Here is a 27,422-nt window from a genome sequence, read left to right on the forward strand (position 1 = left end):
AAATTCTCTTGCAATCCAGTACAGAAGCATCGTCTGTAAGTAGTAGACGTTTATATTCACAGTTGTTCGTTACAGCGTTTCAGTTTTTTTTCGAATTTACTGTAATTCCGTAAACAAATACGGTTGTTACCATTACTACAGCAATTAGTATTTTTACACAAAATGCTAACTCGTTAGCGCTATTTTACGTTTGGTTGAATTTCATATTGTACCAGATGCAACACTTGACTACAGCTATGTGCCTGTACTGTATTAAGTTTTATTGTTTTTATTGTTTGTATTTTGTAGTTTGACTCCATTCTGATGCACACAGTGTATCACACAGCTGGGAAGCAAATAAAACCGACGTAACTGTATTTTGGAGGGAGTCGTCTGTCTGTCTGTCTGTCTGTCTGTCTGTCTGTCTGAGAAAGGGGGAAAAACTCTAAGTGAGGGCAGAACACTCGTCTTAAAATCATAAACATAAACATAAACTGCATCTCCCACAATGCATGCCGATTTTGTGACCCACAAAGTGACCGCATCCCGCCACTAGATGATGTTGAGAAATATTTACAAATAATCCCAAAATGTACAAGAAGAGAAAATTGAAGCAGAAGGAGGAGATTGAATGAAAGATGGATAATAAAGTGAAAACAAGTTTGTGCTTCAAGAAGAGAAACCTGTACGTCTCTTGTGTTATGAGGCGTGTCTGTGGTGAAGGAGGACAATATAAATGTAGATAAACATTATAAATATACAGAATAAATTTGGCATTTTGACACCAAACACAGAATTTAGCCTCCAAGAAAAACAACAAACTGTACAAGAATTAAAAGGCAGAGAGCAATCACACACAGCAGGATACGTTACAATCGGCCCTTTGAGGGTCTCCATGATGCAGATGTGGCCCTCGGTGAAAATGAGTTTGACACCCTTGGTCCATGAAGACAAGGTCTGAGGAGGCTTTGGTGTGACCTCAACCCCATCTACCACCTTCGGGATGAATTGGAATGTTTATTGTGAGCCAGCCCTTCTTGCTGCCTCAGTAGAGAGGATTCTAATAAGACATCGAACTCATAACGCAGATTATTTAGACACTCTACTTATACAGACATTACGGTGATTATGTCAACGCAGTTTTATCTTACTAAGCTAACACAGTTAGCCTCAAGTCATTCAAACCAATGGGCTGGGGCGGCACAACCTGCTAGCACACCAGCTAACGTCTCCCTCCGTGTACCAAAAATCGTTAAACTGTCCCTGACGAGCCTGAATTTACAAATAAACGACACTCGTGCATTTTTATACAGATTAAAAATCAATGAGAATTTATTTACATTTGAAAAGAACTCCAAAAGAACTCCATTGGTTGCTCCACATTACATTGTTTGTCATGTTTGTCATTTTTCGTGAGAAAAGTCGTGCAGCACTGAATGCTGGGATTGCCTTCAGCGCTGAGGAAGCGTCGGACGCTCCCTCGTTATTCAGTCAGATTATCACTCAGGATTAAGGCACCACAGTAGGAGTATTTTAAGGAATCTAAGAATTTAGACACGCCCTTCTCTCAGGAGTGTAGGATGATGTAAAATGCATCTATTTAAACAGATCATGAAGGTGTGGGTTGTGGAGGTACCCCATCCTATAAAAATCCACACAAACTTTGAACTTACTCCTCCCAATCAGTTCTAAACACCTGCATGGTCCAAACTCTACAATAAACTCTACCCAGGAGTGAACACTCTGCAAAGATGTCTAGCGAGCCACCAGACAGACATAATACATAAAGAGGCGTGGCATGAGACCATGAGATCCAGCTCCAGTGTGAGAATTGGCCTCAGGTAGAATGGCATGTCTGCCTGTGACCTGTCATGACACAAAATCAACAGGAGGTGGAGTAATGGAGTTCTTAATGCTGACACTTTTTTCACCACCTGTAAGCAAGAGGTCAGTACTGCCCACCGACGCCCAATCAAATGAGCAAAGAGCATCGCTCTTACAATTCCTCTGCTGCTTGCACCCTCACATAGTCGAGGAGAGCCACAGACTGGCATCCAGCTCCTTCAATGTGTGTGAAGTCGCTGGCTCCTTCTTTAAACCAGCCAGCAGTGGATTCTTATAGAGAGTCGTACTACAAAAGAAGGGTCACGTTGAGCTCTGTGTGTTCCTCAACTACTCGTACAGACAGCAGGGGTCGCTGTTGCAGCAGTAATGAGAAGAAACTATATCAAACCTTCCCTTCATCAAAACACCTAAGTGTGTCTGTGAAGAGTCCGACCATTTACATTTTTGGCATTTATCCTAAGCGACAGTACTGTGACAGTATATTGTCTAAGCAATTGAGGGTTAAGGGCCTTGCTTAAGGGCCAAACATTGGCAACCTGCCGCTGGTGGGGCCTAGTACCTTAACCGCTAGGCTACAACTACCCCGACCAGGTCAGGAGCACCACTAAGACTAACTTCACTCCGAGCACCCAAATGCGGCTGATTGGCTGACATGAAACGTTAACTAATTCATATACATACTTGTAGAATATGTAAAATCACGCTCTGTAAGTAGGCGAGAAGGCCGTGCGAGGGATGTAACATGAATAAATACGGTCGAGCGTGAGATGTAGTGAGTGCAGATTCCTCTCATTGCTAGACTAATAGGCTAAATAATGCATGTCTATGCTAATGTGGGTCCTCACAGGTCCTCTCTCGCCCGTCCTCGCTCAGACAGATGGAAAGCAGAGAACGGTGATGTTGCTCACCCTGAATAACAATATTCATGAAGAAACGTGAAGAAACGGTCCCAAATTTCATTTCTCCTGCACAAATTCACTTCTTTTTACTTTTAAAGTGTGTAAAAATACAGGGAAAGCAGGGGAGGGGGCAAATACTTTTTCATAGCACTGTGTATAAAGTGTAAAAGTTGGGCTTTAATAGCTGAAGTAATAAAAACAATTTTGAAGATGTCAGAGCCAGATTTTTTATTTATATACGGATAATAAAGTGGAGTAAGCATGTGTTGAGCGGCCTGTGTGAGCTCTGATCTGATGAACTTCCATCCAGCCCAGAATCGATCGCTTCTCAACAGGGCTGCTCACCAGCTGGCTGATTGTTGAGGTGAAGTTGTTGCTTCACTTCACACTCGCAGTAATTTCCTGTCGGGGGAGTGACCGATCCATCAGTCCAACAGGAGAAAGAATGAAACCTCCTGCACGTTCTCACTTCTGTTAGATTCATGGATCAGAACTAATATCTCAAAATAAATGGACCTGATTGGTGCTCTGGGTCTGGTGGGTGTAGAATGTGGATTCTGGCTGGTAGCTCTGATGAACTAAGTTCCTTCATAAAATCAGGTCTTCAAAAAAACCAAATGCTTCCAAAACTGCCACAAACAGTTCAACACAACCCCAAAGTACCACTAACACCAGACAAAAACCAGCACAGAACCTGTCCAAACCCAAACCAGGGAGAAATCCAGCTCAAAACCAAAACTCATTCCAGAACAAGCCTAAAACCAGACCAAACCAAAGCTAAACCCAGCCAGAAAAAAACAAAAACCAGTCCAAATTACAAATAAAAACTGAAAGCAACTGAAAAACAAGCTAAAATTAAACCCAGGCTAAAATTAGAACAGACCAAAATAAAAACAAGCTAAAATTAAACCCAGGCTAAAATTAGACCAGACCAAAATGGAAACAATCTCAAATCAAACCCAGGCTAAAATTAGTCCAGACCAAAATGAGAACAAGCTCAAATCAAACCCAGGCTGAAACCAGCCCAGACCAAAATGGAAACAATCTCAAATTAAACCCAGGCTAAAATTAGTCCAGACCAAAATGAAAACAAGCTCAAATCAAACCCAGGCTGAAACCAGCCCAGACCAAAATGGAAACAAGCTCACATCAAACCCAGGCTGAAACCAGCCCAGACCAAAATGGAAACAAGCTCACATCAAACCCAGGCTAAAATTAGTCCAGACCAAAAAGAGAACAAGCTAAAATCAAACCCAGGCTAAAATTAGTCCAGACCAAAATGAAAACAATCTCAAATCAAACCCAGGCTAAAATTAGTCCAGACCAAAATGAAAACAATCTCAAATCAAACCCAGGCTAAAATTAGTCCAGACCAAAATGAAAACAATCTCAAATCAAACCCAGGCTAAAATTAGTCCAGACCAAAATGAAAACAAGCTCAAATCAAACCCAGGCTAAAATTAGTCCAGACCAAAAAGAGAACAAGCTAAAATCAAACCCAGGCTAAATCAGTCCAAACCAAAATGAAAACAATCTCAAATCAAACCCAGGCTAAAATTAGTCCAGACCAAAATGAAAACAATCTCAAATCAAACCCAGGCTAAAACAAGTCCAGACCAAAAAGAAAACAAGCTGGAAATCAGACTAAACCAAGTCAATACAAAATCACGCCCTTATAACTGAATGGACACAAATTCCCACAGACAGTCCAGAATCCAGTGGAACGCCTTCCCAGATGAGTGAAAGCTGTTATAGCCAATGTTATGTTCAACAAGCTCCCAGTCAGGTGTCCACATACTTTTAAGCGTATAATTTAACAGTGATTATGTAAGGAGTGAAGTATCAATAAAACCGAGAGCGAATGAGCCGCTGTGCCAGCGCACACCCCCCCCCCCACACACACACACACACACACGCACGCGCACGCACGCACGCACGCACACACGCACGCACACACGCACACACACCTCATGTATTATTAGCAGGGATTTGAAATGCAGACTGAGTGACGTGTTGGAAGATTCTTCAGGACTAAAAGATTTGAACTCGTTCAGGGAGAAGCGAGAACAATCGGCCGACAGGTGGATTCGCATCATTTTTATACGCAGCGATGCATTTTTAATCGCTCGAGGGTCGAAACGCCGGAGAGATCCGTCAAAATGAGAGAACTTTGGTCTCCCCAACCCTCGTCTCTCTCTCCGGCCGAAAGCGCTCTCATCTTGACGGATCTTTCCGCCGTCTGGTAGAACAGAGCGCTTACCCACAAATAAAAATGTAGCAGAGCGATAAAAGCACATCAGGGACCGAAGCGCACATCATTAATTTTTTAACCATCCCGTCTCTGGAGAGCCGTGACAAAGTGCTTCTATTTCACCAAGCGAAAGATAAATTCCTCCTCCCTTCATACGGGAAAAACATTTACCGAAGTGATGTTCTGCTCCACCGAGGTTCTGCTCTGTTGTGTAACTGAAGGCTGTGAATCCCCCGACATCAACAGAACTAAACATTTTCAACTCCTGAGCACGGACTGTAAAACCTCCTGAACAATGTTCTACAATACTTAACATCATTAATTATTGAAATGAATAATGTCTGTGGAGCGACTGACTTACCGGATGTGGAGGTGATATTTTAAGGTGTAGTCCAGACATAAAAGACTGAAGGACATCTGAGTTATTAGCATATGAATCTGTCCTCTTGGTTCCTCCTGTGAAATGGCTGAGGTGAAATTCTGAACCTCAAATGCCAAGGCCGTGGTTCTCTCCTGAGAAGGAGCTTAAGATCCTCAAGATGGAATAGGAAGCAAGATCAGAGCCGCTCAGGTGGCATGAATGCATCGCATCGAATCTCGACTCTACACGACCGAGTAGGCTGGGTGGCAGCATGAACAATGCTTGACTGTTGTTCAGGGTTAGAGGGTAAGAAAGTCGGATCATAGGTCCTCATAACTGGTGCGACTGCGGCCCCTGCTGGCTGACTGATGGCGCCTGCACAGGGCTGAGGAATAATGCTGATGGGGGTATGACCCTCCGTACACAGCGTCCATTAGTGTATGAACTCGACTCGTGCAGGTGAAAAATGCAGTCTGTACTGACTGTGCGTACCGGAGGGGGAGAGGTGTCCTCAGTCAGCGGTGAAGGGTCGAATCAGTATAGAGGACGCAATCAGGGTAATTGGACACGACTAGAATAGGGGAGAAAAATTGGGGGGGAAAAGTGGGGAAAAATAGATTTATAAAAAAAAAAAAAAAAAAAAAAAAAAAAAAAAAAAAAAGCAAGATCAGGTGCTCAGGTGGCGCAGTGGTAAAACGCAGGTGAAAAGATGCAGTCAGGTACTGCACACGTGTCAGAGGGGGCGTGTGTTAGTCACGACTCGTCAGTCCTCGGTAAGGAGTGGAGCTCAGCAGCAATAGAAAGGAAGTGAAATGCAATCGGGTAACTGGATACGACTACGTTGGGAGGAAAATTGGGAAAATGCAAACAAAATAAATAATTAAATAAATAAGAAGCTAGATCAAGTGGATCTGATCAGCAGCATGAGGTTTATGGTCACTACCAATCCTTGGTTGTAAAGCAGGAGCTTTGCTGTGTGACGTACACCGATAAGGTATAACATTATGACCACCTCCTTGTTTCTACACTCACTGTCTATTTTATCAGCTCCACTTACCATATAGGAGCACTTTGTAGTCCTACAATTACTGACTGTAGTCCATCTGTTTCTCTACATGCTTTGTTAGCCCTCTTTCATGCTGTTCTTCAATGGTCAGGACCACCACAGGACCCCCACAGAGCAGGTATTATTTGGGTGGTGGATGATTCTCAGCACGGCAGTGACACTGACATGGTGGTGGTGTGTTACTGTGTGTTGTGCTGGTATGAGTGGATCAGACACAGCAGCGTTTTCAAACAGAGTTTTTAAACACCTCACTGTCACTGCTGGACTGAGAATAGTCCACCAACCTAAAATATATCCAGCCAACAGCACCCCATGGGCAGCGTCCTGTGACCACTGATGAAGGTCTAGAAGATGACCGACTCAAACAGCAGCAATAGATGAGCGATCGTCTCTGACTTTACATCTACAGGGTGGACCAACTAAGTAGGAGTGTCTAATAGAGTGGACAGTGAGTAGACACAGTATTTAAAAACTCCAGCAGCGCTGCTGTGTCTGATCCACTCATACCAGCACAACACACACTAACACACCCCCACCATGTCAGTGTCACTGCAGTGCTGAGAATGATCCACCACCTAAATAATACCTGCTCTGTGGTGGTCTTGTGGGGGTCCTGACCATTGAAGAACAGCATGAAAGGGGGCTAACAAAGCATGCAGAGAAACAGATGGACTACAGTCAGTAATTATAGAACTACAAAGTGCTTCTATATGGTAAGTGGAGCTGATAAAATGGACAGTGAGTGTTGAAACAAGGAGGTGGTTTTAATGTTATGTCCGGTTACAAGCAGCAGAACTATATTTTGTTAGCCAGGTTGCCTTGGACGAGATATCTCATGAATGTCCAGTGGTCAGTTCCCACTGCTCGTCCCACAGGACAGAAACCGGGGATTAAATCTCTCAGATGGTTTATGAATGGCTGGGAGTCATTCAGCAGGAGCTGGTGGAAGTCGACTCATTATCTCAGCCTGATCTCACCACCACCTTCAACAAGGACAGAAGATGTCATGAGATTTTTCTGGTTGGCAAGGTGGTGCAGGAGCAGATGTTGGTGCTTCAGGGACCTGGGTTTGATCCTTGCTTCCAGGTACAGAGAAGTACCTAGGTGCAGAGGCTGGCATGGGTTCTTCTATGTCTAAATGGCAAAAAATGCCAATATGTGGATTGATACTCTAAATTGTCCCAACTGTGTGGAACATTTATTCATTCATTGTCTGTTTTACGACTGCATCATCCTGGTCAGGGTCTTGGTGGGTCTGATTCTTTGGGCGAAAGGCAGGAAACATTCCAGACAGGTTGCCAGTCCATCACAGGTTCAGTCAATCACACATTTAGGGCATTTTTTGTAGCTCAAATTGACCTGAATGCACGTCTTTGGACTGTAAGATGAAACCAGAGCACCTGAAGGAAACCCACACATACACAGGGAGAACATGCAAACACCACACAGAAAGGACCCAGACTGTTTCTCCTGGGAAACTAACCCGGGATCTTCCTGCTATGAGGTGACAGTGCTACCCACCAAAGTAACCCTGATAGATCAGATCTAAATGTTTTACTTTGTACGTGTTAATAAAGGTCGATCATTTTCTACCTTCAGGTTCCACCTGATTAGAAACACGAGTGATAATTAATCCGAAATTCGCCGGTGGACATTCAGCTAAAGCGCTTTAGAAGACGAGACGCTCCTCAGCACTTGAAGTAGAAATAATAAAGCGCTGGAGAGTCTCGGGAGAAAGAGGAGCGAGACGAGAGTAATGATCACGTAGAAACAGATACAAGGTTGAGCGAGCACTAGCAAATATTGATTGTGCTTTTAATTGGCTCGCACTTTCTCCCCACATCTCGACATGCCCTGATAAATAAATCCGCACCTCCACATCTGCTTACCAATTTATGAGGCCGAGGTACGTGTTGCTTCTTCTGACGGATCTTCCATCCTGAAACGGCCTTGAAATGTCTCACCGCGTCTCATCAGAGACCCATCAGAAATCTGCTCCGCCGTCGAGGAGGCAGAACAAGGAATGCATTTAAAATCTCTAATTATTTTTAAAATCTCCTTCAGTTTAATTTCTGTAAAGATTTAAGCAAAGAGGCAAAGCCAGAAGTGCAAAATAATATTGGATATTTTACAGAGGAAATAGATTTAGATTATATTAAATTCATGTTATATTAAATTCATGTTGTTTTTTTTACGAGATGCTTCATTGTATAGAAGCTCGTTAATTACATTTGCCTTTTTTATTGCATATTTCAGGTTCTCGTGTCACAAATATTTTATTTAAATATTCTAAGTTCAGAACCAGCTAGACTTTGTAGAGAAAACCGGTAACAATATTATAAATGCTAGAGACACTTGGTAACACCAGTGACATTATGTAACACACATTGTAACACCAGCAACCTTTTATAAAACTATCAAGACAGGCTCTGTAACACCAGTGACACAGAGTAACAGTGTAACGTTAGAGGCACTTGGTAACACCAAACACACTTTGTAACACCAGCAACTCTTTGCAAAACTATCAAGACATGTTTTGTAACATCAGTGACAGAGTAACAGCGTAACATTAGACACTTGGTAACACCAGTGACAGCATGAAACACCAGCAACCATTTGTTAAACTACTACTCAAAACTATTAAGACAGGTTTTGTAACATCAGTGACACAGAGTAACAGCGTAACAATAGACACTTTGTAACACCAGTGACATTATGTAACAGTGACAGGGCCAGTGATAGCTCAGTGGTTAAGGTACTGGACTAGTAAACAGAAGGTTGCCGGTTCAAGCCCCGCCACCACCAAGTTGCCACTGTTGGGTCCCTGAGCAAGGCCCTTAACCCTCAATTGCTCATTGTGTAAGTCGCTTTGGATAAAAGCGTCTGCTAAATGCTGAAAATGTAATGTAAATGTAACACACGGTAACACCAGCAACCATTTGTAAAACTATCAAGACCGGCTTTGTAACAATAGCGACACAGAGTAACAGCGTAACATTAAGGACACTTGGTTACACCAGAGACATTATGTAACACACAGTAACACCAGCGACACTTTGCATAACTCTCAAGACTGGCTTTGTAACATCAGTGACAGAGTAACATCAGAGAGGCTTGGTAACACCAGACACACTTTGTAACACCAGTGACATTATGTGACACATGGTAACACCAGCAACACCCTATAAAATGATCAAGACAGGCTTTGTAACACCAGTGACACACAGTAACAGCCTAACAGTAAAGGCACTTGGTAACACCAGTGACAGCATGAAACACCAGCAACCATTTGTTAAACTACTACTCAAAACTATTAAGACAGGTTTTGTAACATCAGTGACACAGAGAAACAGCGTAACAATAGAGACACTTTGTAACACCAGTGACATTATGTAACACACAGTAACACCAGCAACCATTTGTAAAACTAACAAGACCGGCTTTGTAACAATAGCGACACAGAGTAACAGCGTAACATCAGAGACACTTGGTAACACCAGACACACTTTGTAACATCAGTGACATTATGTAACACATGGTAACAGCAGGAACCATTTGTAAAACTATCAAGACCGGCGTTGTAACATCTGTCACAGAGTAACAGCGTAACATCAGAGGCACTTGGTAACACCAGACACTTTTTGTAACAGCAGCAACACTTTGCACAACTATCAAGACAGGCTTTGTAACATCAGACACTTGGTAACACCAGACACACTTTGTAACACCAGTGACATTATGTGACACATGGTAACACCAGCAACACCCTATAAAATTATCAAGACAGGCTTTGTAACACCAGTGACACACAGTAACAGCCTAACAGTAAAGGCACTTGGTAACACCAGACACGCTTTGTAACACCAGTGACATTATGTGACACACGGTAACACCAGCAACACTTTGTAAAACTATTAAGACAAGCTTTGTAGCACCAGTGACACAGAGTAACAGCCTAATATTAGAGGCACTTGGTAACACCAGAGACATGTGACACACGGTAACACCAGCAACCATTTGTAAAACTATTAAGACGAGCTTTGTAGCACCAGTGACAAACAGTAACAGCGTAAGACTACAGACACTTCATAACACCAGTGAACACACTATGTAGCATCAGGAACCCAAAGAAACACCAGCAAAATGCTTTGTAACTCCATTGACACTAACACCAGACACACTCTGTAACACCAGTGACACCCATTTAAAACACCAAACATGCTGTACCACCAGTCACTGTTACATCACCGTCCATTTGTAACACCAAAAATCTAGTAATACCATGGACACTTGATCATGTAACACCAATGACAGACAAAACTGTGTTAAACACAATCAAGCTACTGGAGTCCTCAGAAGACACTCAGTGTTTACAGTAAACAAAATGAAGCTTTAAATGTTCCTGTCTGATTAGAACCAGTAATGTATATGATATGTAAACATCTGTCCTGCAGAAACGCAGCGTCAATGAACATACACCAACATCTGGAACCCACCATGCCAGCCAGTTCAGATAATCATCCAGCTGTAATTCTGTGTGCACGTAGTACTTAATGATCCTTTCCTGTAAAATAACAGGGGTTTTATTAAGTTTTGTATTAATTAATAACAGATGAAGGTTTTAATTAGTGAAATGAATCTAGTTTGTAATGCAAGCATGAACTCATGGTGTCTGTATATCTGTATCGTTTTCCCTCCTGGTTATAAATGAACCGTCTGACCCGGCGTGTTGCTCCTCTCGTTGTACAGTAATAGGAACTCCTCGGCTGCGTGTTAAATTGAGAGCATGGCCGAGACTCCCGTTTCAAACCTCATTAACCACATCGACGTGCAGCCACTCGAACGACACGCCAGGCCTCAGGTTGGCTCAGAATCATCACCGATTCCTCATACACGGCCATTTAAAACACAAAAATGCAGAGAAACGCTCGACACGGCAACCGAGAGGTGAGGGCTCAGCATGAGCAGGGCCTGATGATTATTCGGAAGCGGCACTTCAGAGGAGCTGCGGAGGCAGTTAGTCACAAACGGCCGATCGCAAATAAAACGAACCCCTTTACGTCTTTCCATGCAAAGAGAATAATGAGGAGACGTGAGGGAGCGGAGGATGGTTTGAAGCTCGCCTCGCCGCTCCTGATCGCCCAGGTGCAAAGGAATCAATCAAAAAGAAATTAGGCCGTGAACAATGAAACCATAAAGCTCCTCAGGAACAGAAAGAGGAACTGAAGCGCTCAAGTCGAGACTCTACTCTGAGCTGTTCTCACTTTTTTACTGGATCAGTACATCAGCTTCTAATGAAAATGGATGAGTGGCCACTTAGTTTCTTCTGGAATACAGCAGCATTGTAGCTGTAGCTGTTTTACATTACTTATAACACTAATAAACATTATTAGTTCTTAAAAATACACCAATACACCATGTATCTTTAGTAACCTTCCCTGATCATGATCATTTTTATCATTTTTTTTTTTTTATCCCTCTGGGACACTGTACCAATCATAGGGCGTTACACACCTCACCAGTTTATCACTTATTTACACCTACAGGTAATTTAGGCCAGCCAGTTTACCTTCCTAATCTTTGTAACAGGTGTGATAAAGCCCACACCAAGACACCATGCCAAACAAGATCGAATCCAGGTCCTTTGTACGCTGGTGCTGTGCAGCACTCACACTACCAGCTGCACTGTCCACAGAAGGTCTTCTTATTAACATTAAATAATTGCCACTCAGGTGGCGCAGCGGTAAAAACACACATTGTTCACCAGAGCCGAGATCTGGAATACATCGTATCGCATGTCGGCTCTGCCTGCCGGCTGAGGCTGAGCGGCCACATGAACAACGATTGGCCTGTTGTTCAGATAGGGGCGGGATTAAGCCGGATGGGGACTCACTCTCAGACAAGTGCGATTACGACCTCTGCGGGCTGGTTTATGGTGGCTGCACGGAGATGGGAAAGGAGTGCGGTAGAGGGTGTGGCTCTCCGTACACAGTGCTGTACCGCACTGCACTCGTCAAGTGTAGGTGATAAGATGTTCGATTGCTGTGCGCGTGTCGGAGGGGGCGTAGAGCAGCATCGTCCTCCCCAATCAGGAGCAGGGACCAGCATCAGTGAGAGGATGATTGACGGGCAGAAATTGGATGCGCTAAAGTGGGAGAAAAAGGGAAAAAAAAAAAAAACATTAAATAATAAGGTAATCATTTGTTGTAAAATGATGCAAAAAATGACACCTCAAGACAGCTTAAAGGGCAGCTTTAGCCTAGCGGTTAAGGCACTGGACTAGCAATCCAAAGGTCGCTGGTTCAAGCCCCACCACTGCCAGGTTGCCACTGTTGGACCCTTGAGCAAGGCCCTTAACCCTCAATCACTTAGACAATATAGTCATAGTACTGTAAGTCACTCTGGATAAAAGTGTCTGCTAAATGCCAAAAATAAAAATGCAAATGCTTAGATCTGCCCCAGCGCCCCGTGTTTAGACTACAAAGCAGTGGAAACATATTCCCACACTTCACTACCATTCTAAAGGACAAGTCTGGATTTCTACAGATGCTATCCACTTATCCACTGGGGGCGCTACAGTGCTGCCCCACCACACAAACAATCATACAAATTATACTTTTATTCAAAATAAACCTGTTAGATTGTTCAGAGTATTCCCGCTTTGCGCTCAGTGTTTCAGAGCGAACCAGACCTACAGAGACCTTTTTCTACGATAAAGCGGTTTATTTAATTAAGGTAACAGCACTACTAAACGAGTCACCACCTCCACCACCTAAATAATACCTGCTCTGTGGGGGTCCTGCCCATTGATGAACAGGGTGAAAGCAGGTTAAAAAAGTATGTAGAGAAACAGATGGACTACAGTCAGTAATTGTACAGTAGAACTACAAAGTGAGTGTAGAAACAAGGTGGTTTTAATGTTATTGCTGATCAGTGTACTTAAAAGGGTGATGAGATGTTGGAATGTATTGTGTGTATTAATATTACTACACCTCAGCTTCAGCTCAGGGACAGATGACGTCACATTTTCTTTAATTTCTTCAGGTACTGATGCAGCAAAGCACCTACACATGAAATCGCTGGTCTTTTTCAGCCAATGAGATGAGAGCCTTGTTTAAAACGTTGACGTTTTGATTGGTTTGTTCATAAGAGAAAAATTCAAAAAGTTTAATTATTGAGGATTTACTAAGACAATAAAATACCTCTCCAGCAGGGTCTCGTTCAGTAGAAGGTGGATCTGACGCTGGTGTGACTTAAAAGAGGAAAAAACCCTGGAAAAACGGATCAGTGTTAAACCTTTAAATGATTCTTTTTTAAATAATTAAGCTTTTTAACTCTTATCTTACACACTAAAACCATAAAACACATCAGTGGCAACAGCTCATCCAATAAATGTAGCTTTTTTTCTGGAAATCTCAGGCTTTGCTGGCACGCTGTGAAAAGAAATGTTTTCCCTGTTCATCCCTGTCACTAATCCCCCCGCGGGTGATCATTTAAGTTTCTATCACGGCTCAGTCTCGCTCCGGTACTCGGTTTGATCCTCGTCCTCAATGAGCCGCTTCATTTGCTCCAAAACCAGAAGTGTGCCAAAAGATCCAGGACCCGCTCGGGCAAAACTGTCAGCCGGCTATCCACCCCTTCCCGTTCGCTCCAAAGGCCACATGTCAGGACTGAATCCTCTTTTGTTTCGGAGGGGTGCGCTGGAGGAGTCTGGAGTGGGCAGGGGTCCGATGTAATTTGATGAAAGTGGCCTCACAGGCTGCAGTGTGGGGATTTTAATTGGATTAGAAGCCGAAGAGGATGCTGCCTGTCAAATTAGGACCTGAATGAGCTGTTCCTTAGTGCTGGAAATGGTAAAGCGCTTGAAGATCAGTCGTAAATTCTGGTCGCACTTCACAAGGACGAAGAGAACTGAAGTCCATAAGTGGAGGAGCATTTATTGCTAGAATCTGTCACCTTCTTAAGGTGCCGTAGGCTTTCTGGTGTCTGTCGGCCTTTTGTACACACACTGCACCGAAACAATGACACATCCATGACGCTCGCCCGTGAAGCCGTGGCACTGACTCCGCCGAGCTGGCACGCACCCGTTGGCGTCCGCCGAGGCGCGGCTAATCCACATTTGATGAACTCAGTTAATGGACTCCCTGCTGTCCATTATCAAAGCCGGAGGTTTTCTATTCATGAACCCCCTCGACACAAGCGCTTCTTCAACACGCTTCTCCTCCACCACGCCCCTGACCAGCAGCAAGTAGGCGGAGTTTCAGTGAGAACTTTGGGCCATAAATACCTACCTCCTCGGTATCAGTGACACTCCAAAAGGATGGAAACGGCTCAGCACAGAACTCCCTTCGTCATCCGGCAGACATTCCCAGAGGTTCCGAGCAGGACGGAAATCGACGGAGCCGATTGGACACTCTCCAGGCTCCGCCTCCCGGCAGAATGCGAACGCAGGCGGCGAAGACTCGCAGCTAACGCCCGCGAACGCCGCAGGATGCTGGGACTCAACGTGGCGTTCGAGCGGCTGCGCAGCGTCATCCCGCAGCTGCAGAACGACCGGAGGCTGTCCAAATCCGAAACCCTTCAGATGGCGCAGATCTACATCGGAACTCTGAGCGAGATGCTTGGCACTCTGGATGCGGGGAATTCAGAGCACGTCATAGCAGACGCCGACGGCAGTGCGAAGGAGGCAGAGAGGGAGGCTAGAGACTTGCTGATGGACAGCGCGCAGTGTACAGTGAAGGAGTGTCGTGGAGACAATACGAGTCCACAAAACGAGCTGATGAACTTTCCTGAGCGCAGCAACGGAGCGAAGTAGAAATTTCTTTTTAAATACATGTTATTTTTGCAATTACAAATGTCGTTATTGTATATTTTTGCAATTTTGTACTGTTCATTTAAAAAAGGCACTGAGATTGATTGTTTTTGTACTGATGAAGCCATTCAAGCAGCGAAATAAAAAGTGGAGAATAAAAAAATACTGAAAGTAGCAACTTTTTATTCGAGTTCAAATTATGTACAAGTAATCAAAGGCATTATTTCTGAAATTGAATTGGTACAAAGTGTCCAGGGTTCCTGCAGTCGGCATTCAGACGCCACTTAGAATTTTAACTCAACAAAACCAAAACAACCAACAACGGGAAAAAAAAAAAAAAAAAAAAAAAAAAGTCAAGGAAAGCAACGCTGTATAAAATAAAGAGCTCGGATTCTGAAAAGTAGTCTATGCTTCTAGATCTGCAAGAGCCGATATTTACAGAAATATGTACAATTGTGTGGTTCTGTTCAGATTCTGTTCAAATCGTGAGTTTTAGTACGGGGGGTGTTGGGTGTACGGTATGGCGATGCGCACACGCGCACACACAAACAAACACACAACTTAAGCCGGCAGACGACACAAAAAAGAACCAAACGTGTTGGGGAATACACATCGGTAGAAAGTGAATCCATCCGAGTCCGTCCAAATTTATGACTATTCTGTGTCTAAAATAAAAGAATGAGGATTGTGAGTGTGTATGTGTGTGTATATGTGTGTGTGTGCAGCACAGAGAACGGGAAGCGACCCGAAAACAACATAAAGTATAAAAACTATGAAAGATGCCGAAGGGTTTGATATTCATCTGCTCGGATCTGATTAAAAATCCTGCGCTGCTTGTTTTGTTGGTTTTAATTATTTATCAGCAAGTAATAAAAGCAGGAATGAAAATCATAGGAGGAAAATGTAGCGCATATTTCTGTTTAAGCTAATTGCGCTGCACTCTTCTGCATGGCAACACTGGGTCAGGTCCTCACACTCGTATCCAGACCGGTTTAGAGGAACCTGAATGATTAAAAACACTGAATTCTTTCAGTTCTGTTTCAAGTCTGTATTCAGGATCGATCCTGGGGTCACTTCAGGTTTTAACAGGATTGTTGATGAACTGCATTATTTTTGGATAAAATTCATTTTTGGGTTGTTCTACATGTGTTTAAAACTATAATTACATATTTAATGATGTTTGGTGCTTTTGGAGCTCAAAGCCTCCTGCAGGACCATTTTTATATCCAGCAAATTCCTTCCAAACAGTAAAATATGTTTCTTATTCTTATTAATGCTTAATAAAATGATAATTACATATTTTTTTCTCTATTTAGGGTGTTTTCACTATTGAATCCTTCAGTGTTGTACTCAGGATGGACTGTAGGTTTGATCTGAGGAGAAAACTTGTCACAGATTTAAAAACTGAGCTCCAGACCAACATGTGAGTGTGGAAACACCTCGAGCTCGGAACGAAAGCCTGTGTGACCGCAAACACGGCCGAACAAAATCACGTTTAATGAGACTCAGTTCAGCCCGATTCTGCTCATTTACATTCAAACTCACCATCATTCACCAGCCCAGAGCGAGTGAATGTGTGTGTGTGGGTGAGTGAGAGCGTGTGTAGGTAGGTGTGTGTGTGTGTGTGTGTGTGTGTGTGTGTGTGTGTGTGTGTATGTCAGCACCCCAGTGCACTGGGAAAAACGTTGGTGTTGGTGATCAGATGTAAGCAACTCAATCCACCGCTGTTCCTGAAAACTCGTCGTTGGGGACGTCACATCATCAGGGCTGATCGAGACCTTCGTCAGGAGGATGATGATTATGATGATGAGAATGCGCAGGTGCTGGTGGGTCTCTGTGTTCTGTTGTCCAGACAGGGAGGTGTGTGTGTGTGTGTGTGTGTGTGTGTGTGATGAGGTGAGGTCCTCTCACATTAGCAGTGCTCTAGATAATCGATCACCCGGGAGATTGATTTCTGTCCCGCCGTTCCCATATCACACTGTAAAGCAAACACACGACCGTGGTTACACACTGATACACACACATTCCCAGTTATACACATCCAGTTATACACACTTCTGCAGTTACACACTGTTATACACACACTGTTACACACACTGTTACACACACTGTTACACACACTGTTACACACACTGTTACACACACATTCCCAGTTATACACACTTCTGCAGTTACACACTGTTATACACACACTGCTACACACACTGTTACACACACATTCCCAGTTATACAGTGTGTAACCGCAGATGTGTGTATAACTGGGAATGTGTGTGTAACAGTGTGTGTGTAACTGGGATCTGTGTGTGTGAGAAACACACATCTGCGGTTACACACCGTTTCTCACACATACACAGATCCCAGTTACACACACACTGTTACACACACATTTCCAGTTATACACACATCTGCGAATTCACACTGTGTAACTGGGACGTGTGTATGTGTGAGTAACACACACACACACACTGTTACACACACATTTCCAGTTATACACACATCTGTGGTTACACACTGTTACTCACACATACACGCATCTTAGTTACACACACACTCACACTGTTACTCACACATACACACATCTTAGTTACACACACACTCACACTGTTACACACACATTCCCAGTTATACACACATCTGCGAATTCACACTGTTACTCACACACATACCCAGTTACACAGACATCCCTAGTTACACACTCCTACACACACACCATTACAGAGACATTCCCAGTTATACACACACACACAGTTACAGCCAGTTACACACACACATACAGTGCCTTGCAAAAGTATTCAGCCCCCTTGAACTTTTCAACCTTTTGCCACATTTCAGGCTTCAAACATAACGATATGAAATTGTAATTTTTTGTGAAGAATCAACAACAAGTGGGACACAATCGTGAAGTAGAACGAAATTTATTGGATATTTTAAACTTTCTTTAAAAATAAAAAACTAAAAAGTGGGGCGTGCAATATTATTCAGCCCCTTTACTTTCAGTGCAGCAAACTCACTCCAGAAGTTTAGTGAGGATCTCTGAATGATCCAATGTTGACCTAAATGACTGATGGTGATAAATAGAATCCACCTGTGTGTAATCAAGTCTCCGTATAAATGCACCTGCTCTGTGATAGTCTCAGAGTTCTGTTTAAAGCGCAGAGAGCATCATGAAGACCAAGGAACACACCAGGCAGGTCCGAGATACTGTTGTGGAGAAGTTTAAAGCCGGATTTGGATACAAAAAGATTTCCCAAGCTTTAAACATCTCAAGGAGCACTGTGCAAGCGATCATATTGAAATGGAAGGAGTATCAGACCACTGCAAATCTACCAAGACCCGGCCGTCCCTCTAAACTTTCAGCTCAAACAAGGAGAAGACTGATCAGAGATGCAGCCAAGAGGCCCATGATCACTCTGAATGAACTGCAGAGATCTACAGCTGAGGTGGGAGACTCTGTCCATAGGACACAATCAGTCGTACACTGCACAAATCTGGCCTTTATGGAAGAGTGGCAAGAAGAAAGCCATTTCTCAAAGATATCTATAAAAAGTCACCTGGGAGACACACCAAACATGTGGAAGGAGGTGCTCTGGTCAGATGAAACCAAAATCGAACTTTTTGGCCACAATGCAAAACGTTATGTTTGGCGTAAAAGCAACACAGCTCATCACCCTGAACACACCATCCCCACTGTCAAACATGGTGGTGGCAGCATCATGGTTTGGGCCTGCTTTTCTTCAGCAGGGACAGGGAAGATGGTTAAAATTGATGGGAAGATGGATGGAGCCAAATACAGGACCATTCTGGAAGAAAACCTGTTGCAGTCTGCAAAAGACCTGAGACTGGGACGGAGATTTATCTTCCAACAAGACAATGATCCAAAACATAAAGCAAAATCTACAATGGAATGGTTCACAAATAAACGTATCCAGGTGTTAGAATGGCCAAGTCAAAGTCCAGACCTGAATCCCATCGAGAATCTGTGGAAAGAGCTGAAAACTGCTGTTCACAAACGCTCTCCATCCAACCTCACTGAGCTCGAGCTGTTTTGCAAGGAAGAATGGGCAAAAATTTCTGTCTCTCGATGTGCAAAACTGATAGAGACATACCCCAAGCGACTTGCAGCTGTAATCGCAGCAAAAGGTGGCGCTAGAAAGTATTAACGCAAGGGGGCTGAATAATATTGCACGCCCCACTTTTCAGTTTTTTATTTCTAAAAAAAGTTTAAAATATCCAATAAATTTCGTTCCACTTCACGATTGTGTCCCACTTGTTGTTGATTCTTCACAAAAAATTACAATTTCATATCGTTATGTTTGAAGCCTGAAATGTGGCAAAAGGTTGAAAAGTTCAAGGGGGCTGAATACTTTTGCAAGGCACTGTATACACACACACACACACACACACACACACACACACACACACACACACACACACACACACACACACCACCAGTTACAGACTGTTACACACACATCTACATTTACACAAGTAACACAAACACAGTTACACACAAACACTATAATTGGTACCAAAGGGGGCAAATACTAATGCACATCTAATACACAGGACAGACAGAGTTTAGCGTGAGCACTTACGGTGAGGTTCATAAAATTTAAGAATTTCTTCAGCATTTCCGTCATTATGGAGAAATCTCCTTTAGGAAGGTTCTCACGCACAGTACTGATGTTCATCTGAAACACAAACAGTAGCACATACAATTCAGTTCCAATTCATCCCAAAGCTGTTCGGTGGGATGTCTATATGAAAAGAGATACAGTCATGGAAATAAATAGGTGTTCCCAACATGCTGCCACAAATATGAAAGCATATAACTGTTCCTAATTGGCTGTATAAGCCTGTTAGCAATGGCTGAACACGCTGTGGCTGAAACACCTAAACTAAATAATTAAGAGGGGTGTCTATATACTTTATATAGTGTGTATGCACGTACATGTGTGAGTCTGTGTCTGTGTCTGTGTAAATGAGTGTCTGTGTGTATGCACGTTAGGGTTGGGCGATATTGCCGATTTTCATACCGTCATACCGTCTTCAGGTAGACAGGGCTGCTGTTTAAGTCCAACTCTATTTAACATCTATATTAATGAATTGGCCTCCATGTTAGAGCACTCAGCCACGCCCGGTCTCACTCTACACAACTCGGAGATTAAACTCCTGCTGTATGCAGATGATCTGGTCCTGCTGTCCCCCAGCGCTCAGGGTCTCCAGCACAAACTGGACCTGCTGCAGCAATACTGTCAGACCTGGGCCCTGACCGTCAACCTCAAAAAGACCAAAATTATGACCTTCCAGAAAAGAGCCAGATCTCAGGGAACCAAACACACATATAAATTAGGACAGCACGAAATTGAGCACACTAAAGATTATACTTACCTCGGACTGAACATCAGTTCCACAGGAAACTTTAATCCGGCAGTAAATGAACTGAGAGAAAAAGCTCGCAGGGCGTCGACGCCATAAAACGTCAAACATTCGTGGAAATTCCAGTTCGAATCTGGCTTAAAATTTTTGAATCAATAATTGAACCGATTGCTCTATATGGCAGTGAAGTTTGGGGTTCGCTTACACACCATCAATTCCACAATTGGGACAAACATCCATTAGAGACCCTGCACACAGAGTTCTGTAAAAGCATCCTAAAGGTGCATAGACACACCACGAACACACACCAACACACCACGAACAATGCGTGCAGGGCAGAATTAGGCCGATTTCCTCTAATTATAAACATACAGAGAAGAGCAATCAACTTCTGGAACCATCTAAATGAGAGCGACCCCCAAACTTATCATTATAAAGCCCTGAAACACCAAGAGCTGAGCAAACATACCAGTCCCCTAATCCAACTGGTCCTGAGTCACTACACCCATACACCACTAACACACACAGATACACCACTAACACACACCGATACACCACTAACACACACCGATACACCACTAACACACACAGATACACCACTAACACACACAGATACACCACTAACACACACCGATACACCACTAACACACACAGACACTGTAATAACACACGCCGCCACACCACTAACACACACTAACACAATAAAGACTCAGGAACAGAAGAAATCTGCAAACCCAATAAGAATAAACCAAATTACACAAAAACTCCGAACTAAATATCTGAATTATTGGGAAACTGAAACTAAAACTCAAGAGTAAAATGCAGTGTTATTTGTTATTTGTTATTTGGCCCTAAACAGACACTACAGTGCAGCAGATTATCTGAGCACAGTATCCGACCCTAAATTAAGAAACACCCTGACGAGGTACAGACTGAGCGCACACGACCTGGCCGTGGAGACGGGGCGACGCACCCGGTCCTGGCTGCCCCGGGAGGAGAGGTTGTGTCAGCACTGCACTCTCAGTACAGTAGAGACGGAGCTGCACTTCCTCACCCGGTGTACCAAGTACCACCACGTCCGCTCCCAATTCTTCCCTAAATTTAATAACATCATCCTCAACTTTACCTCCCTCCCAAACCCCGACAAACTGCCCCACCTACTGGGGGAGCACAGAGAGAGCTGCACACTAGCAGCACTCTATACACACACCTGCCACCAGGTGAGGGACAGTGGGTGACCATGTCCCATACACACACACACACACACACACACACACACACACACACGCACAAACTGATCGTTTTACTACCTCATTATTGTAAATATTATACTTTTTATTGTTATTATTTTTGCACTGTTTTTATTAATATTTTATTCTATTTTATAATATTTTTTGCACATGTAACTGTTCTGTATATTTTTGTTTTTTCTTATTTTTATTTTTATATTTCCCTGTAACTTGCTTTGGCAATACGAATGTCCTTATTTGTCATGCCAATAAAGCTTCTTTTGAGTTGAGTTGAGTGTGAATGTACATGTGCGTGTCTGTGTGTGTGAGTGAATGAGTGTCTGTGTGTATGTACATGTGTGAGTGTGTATGTGTGTGTGTGTGTGAATGAGTGTCTGTGTGTATGTACATGTGTGAGTGTGTGTGTGTATGTACATGTGTGCGTCTGTGTGTGTGTGAGTGAGTGTCTGTGTGTGTGTGTGTGTGAATGTACATGTGCATGTCTGTGTGTGTGAGTGAATGAGTGTCTGTGTGTATGTACATGTGTGAGTGTGTATGTGTGTGTGTGTGTGTGAATGAGTGTCTGTGTGTATGTACATGTGTGAGTGTGTGTGTGTGTGTGTGTATGTACATGTGTGCGTGTGTGTGTGTGTGTGTATGTACATGTGTGCGTGTGTGTGTGTGTGTGTGTGTGAATGAGTGTCTGTGTGTATGTACATGTGTGAGTGTGTGTGTGTGTGTGTGTATGTACATGTGTGCGTGTGTGTGTGTGTATGTACATGTGTGCGTCTGTGTGTGTGTGAGTGAGTGTCTGTGTGTGTGTGTGTGTGTGTGAATGTACATGTGCATGTCTGTGTGTGTGTGAGTGAATGAGTGTCTGTGTGTATGTACATGTGTGAGTGTGTATGTGTGTGTGTGTGAATGAGTGTCTGTGTGTATGTACATGTGTGAGTGTGTGTGTGTGTGTGTGTATGTACATGTGTGCGTGTGTGTGTGTGTGTGTGAATGAGTGTCTGTGTGTATGTACATGTGTGAGTGTGTGTGTGTGTGTGTGTATGTACATGTGTGCGTGTGTGTGTGTGTGTGTATGTACATGTGTGCGTCTGTGTGTGTGTGAGTGAGTGTCTGTGTGTGTGTGTGTGTGTGTGAATGTACATGTGCATGTCTGTGTGTGTGTGAGTGAATGAGTGTCTGTGTGTATGTACATGTGTGAGTGTGTATGTGTGTGTGTGTGAATGAGTGTCTGTGTGTATGTACATGTGTGAGTGTGTGTGTGTGTGTGTGTATGTACATGTGTGCGTGTCTGTGTGTGTGTGTGTGAATGAGTGTCTGTGTGTATGTACATGTGTGAGTGTGTGTGTGTGTATGTACATGTGTGCGTCTGTGTGTGTGTGTGTATGTACATGTGTGCGTCTGTGTGTGTGTGAGTGAGTGTGTGTGTGTGTGTGTGTGTGTGTGTGTGTGAATGTACATGTGCATGTCTGTGTGTGTGTGAGTGAATGAGTGTCTGTGTGTATGTACATGTGTGAGTGTGTATGTGTGTGTGTGTGTGAATGAGTGTCTGTGTGTATGTACATGTGTGAGTGTGTGTGTGTGTGTGTGTGTGTATGTACATGTGTGCGTGTGTGTGTGTGTGTATGTACATGTGTGCGTCTGTGTGTGTGAGTGAGTGTCTGTGTGTGTGTGTGTGAATGTACATGTGCATGTCTGTGTGTGTGTGTGTGTGAATGAGTGTCTGTGTGTATGTACATGTGTGAGTGTGTATGTGTGTGTGTGTGAATGAGTGTCTGTGTGTATGTACATGTGTGAGTGTGTGTGTGTGTGTGTGTATGTACATGTGTGCGTGTGTGTGTGTGTGTGTATGTACATGTGTGCGTCTGTGTGTGTGAGTGAGTGTCTGTGTGTGTCTGTGTGTATGTACATGTGTGAGTGTGTATGTGTGTGTGTGTGTGAATGAGTGTCTGTGTGTATGTACATGTGTGAGTGTGTGTGTGTGTGTGTGTATGTACATGTGTGCGTGTGTGTGTGTGTGTGTATGTACATGTGTGCGTCTGTGTGTGTATGTACATGTGTGCGTCTGTGTGTGTGTGAGTGAGTGTCTGTGTGTGTGTGTGTGTGAATGTACATGTGCATGTCTGTGTGTGTGAGTGAATGAGTGTCTGTGTGTATGTACATGTGTGAGTGTGTATGTGTGTGTGTGTGAATGAGTGTCTGTGTGTGTGTGTGTGAATGTACATGTGCATGTCTGTGTGTGTGAGTGAATGAGTGTCTGTGTGTATGTACATGTGTGAGTGTGTATGTGTGTGTGTGTGTGAATGAGTGTCTGTGTGTATGTACATGTGTGAGTGTGTGTGTGTGTGTGTGTATGTACATGTGTGCGTGTGTGTGTGTGTGTGTATGTACATGTGTGCGTCTGTGTGTGTGTGAGTGAGTGTCTGTGTGTGTGTGTGTGTGTGAATGTACATGTGCATGTCTGTGTGTGTGTGAGTGAATGAGTGTCTGTGTGTATGTACATGTGTGAGTGTGTATGTGTGTGTGTGTGTGTGAATGAGTGTCTGTGTGTATGTACATGTGTGAGTGTGTGTGTGTGTGTGTGTATGTACATGTGTGCGTGTGTGTGTGTGTGTGTATGTACATGTGTGCGTCTGTGTGTGTGAGTGAGTGTCTGTGTGTGTGTGTGTGTGTGTGTGAATGTACATGTGCATGTCTGTGTGTGTGAGTGAATGAGTGTCTGTGTGTATGTACATGTGTGAGTGTGTATGTGTGTGTGTGTGTGAATGAGTGTCTGTGTGTATGTACATGTGTGTGTGTGTGTGTGTGTGTGTGTGTATGTACATGTGTGCGTGTGTGTGTGTGTGTGTGAATGAGTGTCTGTGTGTATGTACATGTGTGAGTGTGTGTGTGTGTGTGTGTGTGAATGAGTGTCTGTGTGTATGTACATGTGTGCGTGTGTGTGTGTGTGTGTGTATGTACATGTGTGCGTCTGTGTGTGTGAGTGAGTGTCTGTGTGTGTGTGTGTGAATGTACATGTGCATGTCTGTGTGTGTGTGTGTGTGTGTGAATGAGTGTCTGTGTGTATGTACATGTGTGAGTGTGTATGTGTGTGTGTGTGAATGAGTGTCTGTGTGTATGTACATGTGTGCGTGTGTGTGTGTGTATGTACATGTGTGCGTCTGTGTGTGTGAGTGAGTGTCTGTGTGTGTGTGTGTGTGAATGTACATGTGCATGTCTGTGTGTGTGAATGAGTGTCTGTGTGTATGTACATGTGTGAGTGTGTATGTGTGTGTGTGTGAATGAGTGTCTGTGTGTATGTACATGTGTGTGTGTGTGTGTGTGTGTGTGTGTGTGTGTGTGTGTGTGTGAATGTACATGTGTGTCTGTGTGTGTGTGAGTGAGTGTCTGTGTGTGTGTGTGTGTGTGTGTGAATGTACATGTGCGTGTCTGTGTGTGTGAGTGAATGAGTGTCTGTGTGTATGTACATGTGTGAGTGTGTATGTGTGTGTGTGTGTGTGTGAATGAGTGTCTGTGTGTATGTACATGTGTGTGTGTGTGTGTGAATGTACATGTGTGCGTCTGTGTGTGTGAGTGAGTGTCTGTGTGTGTGTGAATGTACATGTGCATGTCTGTGTGTGTGTGTGTGTGTGTGTGAATGAGTGTCTGTGTGTATGTACATGTGAGTCTGTGTGTGTTGGTGTGTGTGTGTGAGTGAGTCTCTGTGTTTGCATGTGCAAGCCCGTGTCTGTGTGTGTGAGTGAGTGTCTGTGTGTGTGTGAATGTACATGTGCATGTCTGTGTGTGTGTGTGTGTGTGTGTGAATGAGTGTCTGTGTGTATGTACATGTGAGTCTGTGTGTGTTGGTGTGTGTGTGTGAGTGAGTCTCTGTGTTTGCATGTGCAAGCCCGTGTCTGTGTGTGTGAGTGAGTGTCTGTGTGTGTGTGAATGTACATGTGCATGTCTGTGTGTGTGTGTGTGTGTGTGTGAATGAGTGTCTGTGTGTATGTACATGTGAGTCTGTGTGTGTTGGTGTGTGTGAGTGAGTGAGTCTCTGTGTTTGCATGTGCAAGCCCGTGTCTGTGTGTGTGAGTGAGTGAGTGAGTGAGTGTGTGTGTAAGGGTATATGTACGTGTGTGTAAGTGTGTCTGTGCGTGTATGTATGTACGTGTGTGTGTGTGTGTGTGTGTGCATGTGTACTTACAGGACTTCCCTGGCAGAGGCAGCCCAGGAGCAGTGCAGTGTAGGAGGCCACGATGCTGTCCTCCATGTGCTTCCCTGCATGCTGGAGAGCTGCAGACATCAAAGCAAACATCAAACAGAAGCTGTTTTACATTTCCACTGTAATCCAGGATGTGAAACTGAGCAGATGATCATTAAAATCAACCACGCAAGATTAGATCCATGTAGATCTGATCTCCAACATCTTCAGTGCGAGTGTAACCACATCATTCTGCAAGAGCACGTTTAAAACAAGCTAAAGAGAAACACAGACGCTGAAAGACAGGGCAGGACAGCAGTGTGGTCTGTTCTGCTTTGTTTGGGGCCAGTCTTATACGGTCTGTTAGAACCAAATTATTTAACCTTCTATGGAACACTATTTAACCTTCTAAGCTTTATGAAGAAGAGGCTTAAGAAGACCAGCTTCCAAACAAACTGAAGGTGATATATATATATATAAATATATATATATCTACTGTATGTCATCCCTCCGTGCAGGCACTGGAAATTATGCCCGCTAGATGGAGCCCAGCCGACCGGTGGCAACGCTGAGTTTCGAACCGAAGAGTTCAGAATCTCGGCGCTGGTGTGCTAGCTGAATATCCCGCTGCGCCACCTGGGCGCGCGAAGGTGTTTTGAGTAGAACTATTTCACCCGTGCTCACCTTTATTGAGGTCCAGCTCCTCCTCGTCTTCATCTTTCTTCTTGTTGTTGTTGTTTTCTGTGCCCTTGTTCTCCGACGCCACCCACTGGATCTCGCCCGACGTCTCCTGCCACTCGCCGCTCTGATCCAGGGTCTCGTTGGGAACGTCGTTGATGAAGTCGTCCGTCTGGGCCTCGGCGAGAACGGCAGCGCGCTCACGCTGGAGGAACAGCTACACACACACACACACACACACACACACACACACACACACACACACACACACACACACACACACACACACACACACACACACACACACACAAGGCATGCTGAGCAGAAATTCCTCCAAAGTATTTACACCCCACACAACACCGAGCGAGAGATAAACTTGACCATTCAGAGCGGTGGTAGCTCAGTGGGTGGGGTACAGGAATAGTAACTGGAAGGTCACTGGTTTAAGCCCCACATCTGAAAGGCTGCCAATGTTGGGCCCTTGGGCAAGGCCCTAACCCTCACGTGCATGCATTTAACGTCATGTTTTACACACTTTGGTTACATTCATGACAAAACAGGTAGTTACTGGTTACCCAGGATTCATCAATTCTAGTTTAACGTCAAACACACTCATGGACAATTTTGTATCTCCAATTCACCTCACTTGCACGTCTTTGGACTGTGGGAGGAAACCGGAGCTCCTGGAGGAAACCCACACACATACAGGGAGAACATGCAAACTACACAGA

The 27,422-nt window shown here is 43.9% G+C and overlaps 1 protein-coding gene across 2 annotated transcripts in view; it reads right to left on the reverse strand.

Annotated features, from left to right (window-relative positions):
• Window positions 1-15,376: 15,376 nt before the first annotated feature.
• waplb (WAPL cohesin release factor b) overlaps window positions 15,377-27,422 on the reverse strand; it is a 57,937-nt gene continuing 45,891 nt past the window's right edge. For both annotated transcript variants that reach the window (XM_063003211.1, XM_063003210.1), the window contains exons 17-20: window positions 26,698-26,908; window positions 26,017-26,105; window positions 19,809-19,904; window positions 15,377-17,191 (exon numbers count right to left, since the gene is read on the reverse strand). In XM_063003211.1, the coding sequence (XP_062859281.1) occupies window positions 17,126-17,191; window positions 19,809-19,904; window positions 26,017-26,105; window positions 26,698-26,908 (462 nt within the window). In that variant the 3' untranslated portion in view covers window positions 15,377-17,125. The remainder of the gene's footprint in view (window positions 17,192-19,808; window positions 19,905-26,016; window positions 26,106-26,697; window positions 26,909-27,422) is intronic.

Source organism: Trichomycterus rosablanca, chromosome 10 (genome assembly GCF_030014385.1).
Source record: "Trichomycterus rosablanca isolate fTriRos1 chromosome 10, fTriRos1.hap1, whole genome shotgun sequence".
Taxonomy (NCBI): Eukaryota; Metazoa; Chordata; class Actinopteri; order Siluriformes; family Trichomycteridae; genus Trichomycterus; species Trichomycterus rosablanca.